Here is an 11,632-nt window from a genome sequence, read left to right on the forward strand (position 1 = left end):
TTCTAAAGCAGTAATACTATATATTGAGTGATGGATGGGCGATGGATTAAATGGTACATGTATGTATGGTAGTACGATAGACACTTCATTAATATATACAAGCAACCGCGAACTTACAGTAACTTGGTTATGTTTCTTGTGGTCGAACCTACCCACACAGGTTTAAGTTCAAGACCTGGCATAGATGCTCGTATTTTTTTAATTTTAATTAGACATTTATGTCGCTATTTTTAAGAAGAAGTCGACTATGAGGTGCGTGTCTCTAAGAAAATAATACAGATATGTAACGGCCCCAACTTTTATGCATGCATGGTTGGTTTCATTTCAATTCTAAAATATAATGTGTATTTCTTTTTGAAAGTCAAATTCCGTTAATTTTGACCAAGTTTAGAGCTAAAAATATCGAGCGCAATACTAAATAAGTAGAATATAAAAAAATATTTGATGATGAATCTAATAATACCAATATATTTCTCTACAAATTGGCAACTTAAAAGATGTTCATCATTTCTAAAAACCAATGCATCTTATATTTTGAAACAAAGAAAGTAAAAAAGAAATAAAAACCCAACGACACCAACGGCGCAGCAAAGCACGCCCAACCCTCCTAGTAGTACTACTAATCACCACTAGGATGAAAGATCGATCATACACACACACATATATATATATATACCTTACCATTAACCTAACGATCTATGATTGCATCCCAGTTACGTAATACTACTAATCATCATGCACTAATCTAAACCGGCGTCATATTATTCGCAGCCTTCTTGGGGCTTTCATCGAGCTCGAGGTCATCGCTGGCGTGGGCGTCATCACTGGACTTCTTGAATTTGTACCACCTCGCGCATGCCACAAAGTAGACGAGGTTTACGGCGGCGATGGCAGCCGTGACAAGGTAGAACAGGTCCACCCTGCCCTCGTTTAAGTCTTGAGCCAGCCAGTCCGGCCGCCCGTCCCGCCGTCGCGTTGCCCTGTGCACCACCGTCACCATCAGACCACTCGCGTAGCTAGCCACCGCGATCCCCAGGAAGCTGACCGCCCCCGCCACGCTCCGCATGTTCTCCGGGAACTGCCGGTAGTAGAACTCGATCTGTCCGATGGCACCGAACGCCTCCGATAGCCCCGCCAGCAACTGTTGTGGCACCAGCCAAAACCACGGCATCAATGAGCCGATCCTCCGTCGTCGGCGCTCCACCGCCGCTGACACTAGCATCGTGACCACTGAGAGCGCCAGCCCGACGCCGATTCGCTGGAGCAGGGTGATGCCACCCTCGCGCCCGGTGAAGCGCCGGAGTGCCGGCACCACGAACCTGTCGTACATGGGGATCCAGAGTGTGAGGGCTAGCATCTGGAAGATAATGAATGAGCCCTGTGGGATCTCGAAGCTGCTGGAGTTACTGATCCGACGGTCGGTCTGCGCCGCCTGGAGCACGACGTAGGTGCCCAACTGGGTGAGCACCACGGAGTAGACGATCCCTGCCGACCACACCGGGATGATGCGCGCCAGGCACTTCACCTCCTCCACTTGTTGCACCGTGCACAACCGCCACGGGTGCACCGGCATCTTCCCGTCAGCGCATAGCAAGTCCTCGGGGGTTCGCATGGCCGCCTTGTCCAGGCATGTGAACTGGTCGGTGTACGCCAACTTGGAGACGAGCTTGCTCCTGTGTGGCGGGTCGAACAACTCGGCCTCGGCGCCACGAGCTTGCAGGAGCTGGCGCTTGCGGGTGGCAGCAACGAGAACCTGGGCGAAGCTAGTGAATGGGCTGCCCTCGGGCCGAACACGAACGTAGAGGCGCGTTCCCATGATAAATACGGCGCATGAGAGGCCCATTAGCGCGGCGGGCACGGCGAGGCCCAGCGCCCAATTGACGTTGCTCTGGAGGTAGATGATGACGGTGGCGGAGATCATAATGGCGATGGTGAAGGTGAAGTAGTACCAGTTGAAGAAGCTAGCAATGCCACGACGGCCGTCGGCGGTCCGCGGGTCGAACTGATCGGCCCCGAAGGCCAAGTTGCAGGGCCGAATGCCGCCCGCGCCGACGACAAGGAAGAAGAAGGACACCAAGAGCGCGGCAAGCTGGGAGTCAGTTGGGCCTTGACATTGTTTCCCTTTGGATGAGCTGCACGTCCGAGGGTGGAGGGAGTGGAGGGCAGCTGTGAGGGTGAGGATGAGCATGCCGATGAAGGAGGAGACGGTGCCTACAGTGATGGTGGTGTAGCGGCCGAGGTAGGTGTCGCTGATGTAGGCACCAAAGACAGTGGCGAGGTTGCTGGTGCCGGAGAAGACATTGAGGAGGGTGGCGGCTTTGACGCTGGGCATGTGGTATACCGTCGTAAGGTACACCAACAAGTTCGACAACGTCCCAATCGTACCAAGCTTCTCGAATGTCTCATTCCCTGCAACAGACAATCCATTTCATTGTTACAAACTTATTTCACTTAAATTTAGAGTATCTATACAATGGCTTGGTAGGTAATTCAACAAACCCATGCAATGGCTTGGTTAGTGGAGTTAATTATTGGTGGATGCATATGAGATGTTAGCTGCTTAGCCGGTCGTATAGATCATGGAGTGTTTCAAGGATCTGTTAGCCTGGTCGTGCACGTACGTGATGTTAGTGGGGCCGAGTATGGTGGCTGGCTAGTGAATGCGTGAGGCAAACCTCCTCTGTGTATAAATATCACTTTGAGTCAATGAAAAAGTGGGCGTGAGGGCTGGAGAAAAGATGTGGCTTTTATGGAGCCAAGGAAGGTGCCTTATTCCAAAGCCGTTTGTGATCTTCCTTGGTGCATGTGTTGTGTGTGTGTGTTCTTGTGTTGTGAGAGAACCACAAGAGATAGTTGAGAGAGGAAGAAGAAGAAGAAGCCCTGTTAGGATGCGGCGCCAACACAAGTTGCATCAAGTTACAAACAAATATCACTTTGTTTTGTCGACTTTGACTATAAAGGGTTCGGCTTGCTAATTGTTTGAAGACTAAACGGCTTTGTAGACATCTGTCTTGCCCATAATTTGGCGGACTCTGACTAAAAATCTTTGATTGATTTTATGTAGAAAATATGATCATGAATTTCTTTTTAACAAAGTGTGCATATGAACTGCTGCTAATATAAATCATTAAAATAGTTATTGTGAATAATTTCTAGCACTTATGTCTTGCCTACAAAGAGAAATAGATAAACTGATACAATCCCTTTCTGAGTCCACAATATTAATGTAGAAAACAGAAAACCCAAAATCACCACCCCGGAAGAACGGGAAAAGTGTAATTTTCCACCACATAAAGTTCTTTAGAAAAAAGGAGGTTCAACTACCACATGAAATGTGCAATTTGCCAAAACAAATTGTATGAGGAAAACAAGGAATGGAAGTAAAATTGTTGGGATAGGACTTGTCGTAGGAGAGTAGTATTTTGGAAGCAAAATCACCTATTTCAGTATATATGCATGGAGCCCAGTGCCTTTGAAATATACGAATTATATTTAGGAGTTACGGAAACTCTGAAAACATCCCACATACAGATCATTGGTTTCTACATGTGCGTAAAATTTTATTTAAAATATTATAATTCATAAGCTACAGTAAAATGCAAATGTGTGGATCCATAATATCATGCATATATTCGTTTTTACTCGATATATGTGTTTTTTTTACGTAAAGCGATGTATTGATGATTTTGTTTACTAAAATATAGTTCATGTCTATATATGTACATATAAAATCCTTTTGGATTTTGGTTGCGTTTTTAAATTATTGTTTTGAACTGCTTAGAGAAACTAGGGGCTACAGTATTTTGCATTTTGTGGTCAGGAATGAGGAGGAGGTATACATGGCATGGACATGTACTACTGCATAGCAGCCTTTTTGGACGTGCTGGGTGCAAATCACGGTACCACACACACATGGCCTGGCATGGGCTGCTGATTTGTGGGCACTCACCCATCGTCTCAGCGAAGCAACGCAAAGAGAAAGAAGTTAAACATGGCATGGCACGGCACGGCATGGCATGGCGCGCGATACATGTGGGCAACTAACTGAATTATTGTCACCATCCGTTCCTACTTGTCCTGCACAACTTTACTGTCTGCTGTTTCGGTTCATTTACGATGGCATGAACAAAGTTTGTTGACATCCAGGTCAAGAAAAACAATAGGAGCAGCAATGAATTCAGCGGGAGACCGGATAGAAGATGTGACATATGCATGCAGGGAAAACAGACAGAGCTAGATGGATGGGATGTGGTGACAATCACCTATGACGTACGGCATGGCCTTCCATCCCCGGTGGTTGTGGTCGGCGGCGTCGCCCTCCCCGGACTCCGATGACGGCTCGGCCTCGCCACCGCCGTCCCGGGACTTCGTCGTCGTCTTGTCCTCGCTCATGGGCTTCTGGTCCTCCTCCTGCTGCGGCCGCTGAGGTTTGTTTGCATCCATCGATCACTAGGCAAGCACCAAGCAGCTGGCACACACCAAGCGGCCGCAGTAGTGCAGGGAGCAGAGGTGGAGAGGCCGGCCGTATAAATAAGCCAGCTGCAGAGTATGGGATCTTGCTGAGAGAGAGAGAGAGAGAGAGAGAGAGAGAGAGAGAGAGAGAGAGAGAGAGAGAGAGAGAGAGAGAGAGGATTGAAATCTCTAACCGTATATTACATACAGATGTACTGCAGAAAGCAACGGCATGAGCGGAGAGAGACGAGCTAGTCCTTCATCTGATCGAATTTGTGAAGCCGGCCATAAGTGCAGCTGGAGGCAAATAATTGAGCGCCCTCAATTATTTGCTCTCTTCATAAATAAAAAACGAGATGTTTTTTATGCTACATGTGAGTGAGAAGCATCCCACGTACAGTGCAGATGATTAGTACTCTAATTGAAACGAACCCAACCATGCATAAAGGAGCCCGGGCCGCCCGGGGCAGCTCCATGTCTGTATTGGTGAAGCGTCTTTTTCGTACTACCTGCATTTGAGTGATCCACCCACTGTGCCCCACTACTAGTGTTGTGTACTCAATGTCCAATCAAGGAAATTAGTCACAACAAAAGTATGCGGGCGTAGGTGTAATTAATTAATAACTTACTTGATCAAACAGATATAGGTGTATTAAAATAGAGTTTTGCTTCGGTACACCCCCTACAAAAGTTCACAGATTTGGATGTAGATTTAAGGTGAATATTAGAAATTAACCCTTCAATGTAAAAGATTAGATTGTTTCGATCTCTTGTTTGATCCATTGAGAAAATAAGGATAAGAATTAGATAATCATGAACGTGTGAGACTACTTTTAAAAGTAACTTTAAGAGTCGTGTAAACTTTTAGGGGTGGGGGGGAGGGGGTACTGGAGCAAAACTCATTGAATTAAGGAATAATGATACATAACTACCATTTTAGACGACAACAAAAATTTTGCTATCACCAACATTTTCCCATTGTGATATGTGTAAAAGATACCCGCCCCTTAGATAATTTGCTTAATAGATGCCTGTCAGTAATTTCATTTTAGAAATCCCTCTTTATGTCCAATGAGTGACGGTTTAATTTGGTCGCCCCTAAGTGATTGATGCATGACAGGAGCTTGACCTTCTTTCGCACTTCCAAGTTCAACTTTGAACTCCCCTCCCAAGACAACACTCCATCAATTGGGGGTCAGTGATATCTTCTCCGCGGGGGTCATCCATATGACTGTGTCAACCAGGAAACACCGTTCAAGGTAGAAAAATTAAATTGATTGTGTCATGGGTAGAGAGAATGTAAAATGCGTAGGAAGAATGTGTCTCCCAGTTGGCAGTCTCCGAAATGGAGGTGTCACGAGTAGAAAGAATGTGTGGCCTATCAACTTTGTGCACCAAGATGGACCAGTTTTGCTTGTCCATGGTCTTAGCAGATAAAAACAGGGGTAGAGAAAATCTTGGAAATGAATGTTATATAAGAGGTTGGTAGTTACATAAATGCATCTATGAAGATAATTGCTATTGTAGGCCAAAAATCGTCATACTAAAGGACCGTGCTGAAGCCCCATGCCTGACAAGCCTCAGAAATATGTCACTAGTGTTCTCATACATGCATTGACATGTATATCTGCACCGTTAAGCCAAAAATTAATCTTCCTACAGTATTTCCAAATTTATATTGATATTCCATCATCCACACAATATTTCCAAATTTATGAGTATATTGTTTCTATAGTCATGTTGTATACTCGCAATGTGGTGTGATTGATGAGTGTATTTTATATAGATATTTCCTAAAGTTTAATCTTTATATTTCTAAGGCTTTTCTTAGAAATATAGTTCAAGTTTCCCAATAAATGCACAAATCACATTGCTTTGGCAAGTTGTTGCAAGTTTGATGATAAAAAGGGGAAATCGGCAAAAAATAAAGATCTACACAAAAACGAACATTTCCAAATATGGTATTGCGCCAAGAGCCAATCCAGCTCGTAAGCAAAGCATCAGTACGAATGCGCATGGTCAAACTTAAGCAAATTCGATTTAAACCAAAGTGAATACTTTAATTAGTTTGAAACTTGGAAAGTATGCATAAAAGTACATGAACCAGCACCTAGCTAGGGCATTAAGTCATGTGGTAGGCTACTAGCGTAACTATTACTAGCACTTAAGTGTTGTTGATGTGATTTGCAAGATGAACCCGACAAAAAAAAAGAAATACTTATCTAAGCTTTCTTTAAAATAAATAAAAAGAGTATTCAGTTGCCAAACCTAAATTCAGTGGTCGAACTAGCATTGAACTATGCTTAGAGCTAAGCTAGCTTGTGTGATGCACTCCAGTGATTGTATGTTTCGTAAGAATTGCAAAGGCTATTCTTGCTAGGCCTAGGGCTATAGCCCCAATTGCCCTAGGCCTATTACTGCCTTAATAAATAGCATGCATACACTAGGCACTGTTGGAAATAACCACGCTGTCTAAGTCCGGGTCGGACTAGAGTCAATCACGTGTACATGTAGGAGTCCTAGTCCTAGTTAGCTTTAGGCTGTTTGGTTTAGCTCCTATATATACTTGTACCCCTGTAAGGTTTTTTAACTGAGAAAAAAGCAATACAAAGCATAGGTGCGACACGCACCTATTAGCCATCAAATATCTTGTGTTTCGCCGAGTTGTGCTAGTCTAGATCAATTAAGTATCCAGCCGTTGCTACGTACTAAGCTAGCTAGCTTCAACATCCATCAGCTAGTTTTGTACGTGCACGTTGCCTCAGGAAGAATCAATCAAGCGTGGTTTCGTACGTACGTGTTCGGTCGACGGAAAGTACTCGTCAAGGAGCCGTCGTGCAACGTTTGATCGGGCCTGTGCCAACAATTGGTACCAGAGCTTTGGTATTGACGTGATTCTCGGAAAGCAATCGAAGGATCATGTCGACCACGGGCAAGGAGATTGTGACGGCGGCAGCGGGAGCACCGATGCCGATGGTGGGGGGATCACAATTCCCCCGTCTGGATCGAGAGGACTACGCACTATGGGCGATGAACATGGAGGTCGCGATGGAGGGAGCTGAGTTCTGGGAAGCCGTCGACCCGGGCGGCGCCGAGTACGCAAAGGGCGCGGCGAAGTACCGGAAGGATCGTCAGGCGTTAACAGCTATCTACTCCGCCATGCCAAAGGATGTGCTGCAACACCTTGTCGGAAAGAACTCGGCGAAGGAGGCATGGGAGACCATCAAGATCCTACACCAGGGTCATGACCGTGTCAAGGAAGCACACCTTCAGTCCCTGATGAGAAGCTACGAGTGCCTGAAGATGGATGAAAGTGAGACGGTTGATCAGTTTGCCGCCCGTCTCAAGACCCTCGTCAATGGCATACGCATCTATGGTTCAACCCTAGAAGAAGTTGCGATCGTCCGACGATTTTTGCGCGCCGCGCCGGCACGCTACATTCAGATTGTCACGTCGATCGAGCAATGTCTCGACCTGAAGACTCTCACGGTTGAGGATCTCGTCGGAAGGTTCAAGGCCCACGACGAGAGAATTCGTCTCAGTTTCGGCGAAACGGAGGCGAGTGAGCACCTCATGCTTACAAAGGCGCAATGGATCGCCCTGTCGAAAGAAAAGCAAGGCGGATCTACGAGCAGCGGCAAGAAGAAGGGGAAGGGGAAGCAGCGCTCGGCGAGAAAGAACTTCGCCAACTCGGACGACGAGGATGCGCCTGCACCACCGAGGAGGAAGTTTGACATCAGAAAAGTGAGGTGTCATAAGTGTGGCCTCCTCGGTCACTTCAAGGCTAACTGCGAGGAAGCACCGAAGCAACGGGCGCTTATGGCCGAGGAAGGAGACGATGGGGATATGATGCTAATGTGCGAGCTAGTGGACGAAGAGGATCCAGATGATCTTGGTCAGCTGGACACGGGTCCGGTGAGTGCATCTGCGTCAGTAAACCCAGGCGAAGTTATGGCGCCAGAAGACCATGACCCAAGGCGTGACAGTGTGATTACGCTAGTAAACCCGGGCGAAGTCGTGGCACCAGAAGACCATGACGGAAGGCGTGACGGTGTGGTCACGTTAGAAGCAGGCGAAGAAGTGGCGACAAAAGTCCATGACACAATGCGTGATGGTATGGTCGCGCTAGAAAACGGCGAAGACGTGTCGCCAGAAGAACATGACGCGGGGCGTGATGAAGCGATCATCCCAGAAGAACGCAACATGCGGCGAGCTACACTCGGACCAGATGAATTTGGCGCATACGTGATTTTGGATAGTGCAACGACGAGTTGCGCGGATGGGTCTAGTGGCGTTGTGAAGGTGGCAACGAGCGGCGTCGCGTCACACGCCAGTTCACCAGCTCCATCGGCTGCGTTGCAGGTGCCGGGCGAGAGTGCTTCGCTCGATGACTCAGTGAGCACGTGTGCGAGCCAGGTTGCTGGCACTGCAGGCGGCAGCCCAGCGGCAACTGAAAGCAGCAGTAGCAACAACACGTACGTGGCTGGTGCTGCCTTGCCGGATAGCGCGTGCAGCCCAACAAACAGGCTGGATGAGACTGGCCACTATATGCCTCATGCACACAGGCCAGGGAACCAACCACCACGTGGTGGTGATGGTCTACGAGACAAAGCAGGGAAGCAAAGCCCAGAAAATTTGCAAGGCGCAGAAAATTGTGCAGAAGGCAGTTCACCACCATGTGGAGGACCGAACGATGCCAAAAAAGGTGACAGGCAGCAGCGATGGAGTCCAGTAAACAGCAGGCTTGGAAGCCAGGTAAAAGAAGCAAAATCGCCAGCAACGGTAACATTGGCAAGTTTAGATTCTTCAATAGCACACGAACGACGCGTGTTGGATCTCTCTCCAGAAGCAGGGCTTCAGATAAATTTGGTGAAGATGAAAAGTAAAGGGCAACAAAGTTTGCACATCGAGGAACCGGAAATTTTTGAAGATGCAAATATGGAGAAGTGTTGGCGTCGTGCTATGAATGAAGAGTTGTGGTCGATCCGAGACAACAATACATGGGAGCTCGCGGATCTTCCCAACGGTCAGAATGCCATAGAGCTCAAGTGGGTGTACAAAGTCAAGAAAGATGCCGAAAAAAACTTGATGAAGCATAAAGCAAGGCTTGTAGCTAAAGCATGCGTGCAAGAGCAAGATGTGGACTTCGAAGAAGTGTTCGCTCCAGTTGCAAGGATGGACTCGGTGAGACTACTTATAGCTCTCGCGGCTCAAGAATCTTGGAGGATACATCACTTGGATGTGAACTCCGCGTTTTTGACCGGGGAGTTAGAAGAAGAATTGTATGTGAAGCAACCACCAGGGTACATCCAAGAAGGAGAGGAACACAAGGTATTGAAGCTACACAAGGCGTTGTACGGGCTACGACAAGCTCCTCAGGCATGGAATGTTGAGCTTGACCGTACATTTATTTCTCTTGGATTTGAGAAAGCCCCACTAGAGCATGCTATGTACAAGCAAGGTGATGGCAATGATCGTCTACTAGTGGGCATCTATGTGGATGATTTGCTGATAACTGGAGCAGACGAAGAGGTGATTGCAAACTTCAAACTACAAATGAAGAAGCTATTCAAGATGACTGATCTAGGGCTCTTGAGTTACTACCTCGGGATCGAGGTACAGCAAAAGCCGGAGGGGATCATAATATGCCAGGAGGCATATGCAAAGAAGGTACTTGAAAGCTGTGGCATGAAAGATTGCAATCCAAGTCATGTTCCGATGAAGCCTCGTCTCAGACTAAGCAAGAAGAGTGAAGCACCCGCGGTTGATGCAACGGAGTATAGAAGTGTGGTCCGAAAGTTGAGGTATCTCACGAATACAAGACCGGACTTGGCCTATTCCGTTGGCATAGTGAGTCGCTTCATGGAAGCACCCACGACGGAGCATTGGGCAGCGGTGGAAAATATACTCAGGTACATCAAAGGGACAACAAATTTCGGTTGTGTCTACTTGAGAAAGAAGAAGAAGGAGATGGTGGAGCTACTTGGCTACAGTGATAGCGACATGGCAGGAGATGTGGACGACCGTAAAAGTACCTCGGGCGTGGCATATTTTTTGGGAGGAAGCATAGTGAGTTGGCTGTCACAAAAGCAGAAGGTGGTCGCATTATCATCTCGTGAAGCAGAGTATATTGCAGCTGCAACCGCGGTGTGTCAAGGTGTGTGCCTTGGAAGGCTACTCGGTGACCTCACAGGTAAGGAACCGGAAGGAGTGGTGTTCAATATTGATGACGTGTCTACAATCTCTCTATGAAAGAATCCAGTGCATCATGGTAGATGCAAGGACATCGATATGAGATATCACTACCTAAGGGAGTGTGTGGAAGAAAGCAAGATCGACATCAACTACGTTTGCACCGATGACCAGCTTGCAGATATCCTAACCAGATCTTTGGGACGACAGAAGTTCGTGAAGATGCGGCGAAGGATCGGCGTCCAAGCTGTGAAGTGAGGACATCGTGTTTAGGGGGGTGATTGTTGGAAATAACCACGCTGTCTAAGTCCGGGTCGGACTAGAGTCAATCACGTGTACATGTAGGAGTCCTAGTCCTAGTTAGCTTTAGGCTGTTTGGTTTAGCTCCTATATATACTTGTACCCCTGTAAGGTTTTTTAACTGAGAAAAAAGCAATACAAAGCATAGGTGTGACACGCACCTATTAGCCATCAAATATCTTGTGTTTCGCCGAGTTGTGCTAGTCTAGATCAATTAAGTATCCAGCCGTTGCTACGTACTAAGCTAGCTAGCTTCAACATCCATCAGCTAGTTTTGTACGTGCACGTTGCCTCAGGAAGAATCAATCAAGCGTGGTTTCGTACGTACGTGTTCGGTCGACGGAAAGTACTCATCAAGGAGCCGTCGTGCAACGTTTGATCGGGCCTGTGCCAACAGGCACTCTAGTAATCTATTAGAGCAACTGCCAAAATAGAGATGTTGGAGAAGTGGCTGGCGACTGCGGGTCTGTGGGTTACGGCTGATGTACCTCCTCTTGGACTTTGTCTTCGATTTTCCACTGCATTGGCGCCCCTGCGTCCGCCATTCGTCTTTTCGCCTACACTGGCACGGCTTGGATAATGTTTGGCCAGTTCTCAGCTATCCCCTTTAATGTATTTTGCGCTTCCGCCAACGACCACGAATGGGACCTCCCTGTGTGACCAAGGGCTCAGTGCCTTGGAGGGGAAT

General features: G+C 47.2%; 1 protein-coding gene across 3 annotated transcripts; it reads right to left on the reverse strand.

The window, feature by feature from the left end:
* Positions 1 to 482: 482 nt before the first annotated feature.
* On the reverse strand, positions 483 to 4,708 carry LOC109753794 (protein NRT1/ PTR FAMILY 2.11). Of its 3 annotated transcripts, none has more exons than XM_073499763.1 (3): positions 4,661 to 4,708; positions 4,263 to 4,539; positions 483 to 2,409 (listed from the first exon to the last, which is right to left on the reverse strand). In XM_073499763.1, the coding sequence occupies exons 2-3, from the start codon at positions 4,441 to 4,443 to the stop codon at positions 746 to 748; spliced, it is 1,845 nt and encodes a 614-aa protein (XP_073355864.1). In that variant the 5' UTR covers positions 4,444 to 4,539; positions 4,661 to 4,708; the 3' UTR covers positions 483 to 745. The 3 variants fall into 3 exon arrangements, with proteins under 3 accessions (XP_073355864.1, XP_045084262.1, XP_040244740.1); XM_045228327.2 differs by having other exon boundaries at positions 4,647 to 4,663; XM_040388806.3 differs by lacking the exon at positions 4,661 to 4,708 and having other exon boundaries at positions 4,274 to 4,520.
* Positions 4,709 to 11,632: the final 6,924 nt, after the last annotated feature.

Source organism: Aegilops tauschii, chromosome 5 (assembly GCF_002575655.3).
Source record: "Aegilops tauschii subsp. strangulata cultivar AL8/78 chromosome 5, Aet v6.0, whole genome shotgun sequence".
In the NCBI taxonomy this organism is placed as follows: Eukaryota; Viridiplantae; Streptophyta; class Magnoliopsida; order Poales; family Poaceae; genus Aegilops; species Aegilops tauschii.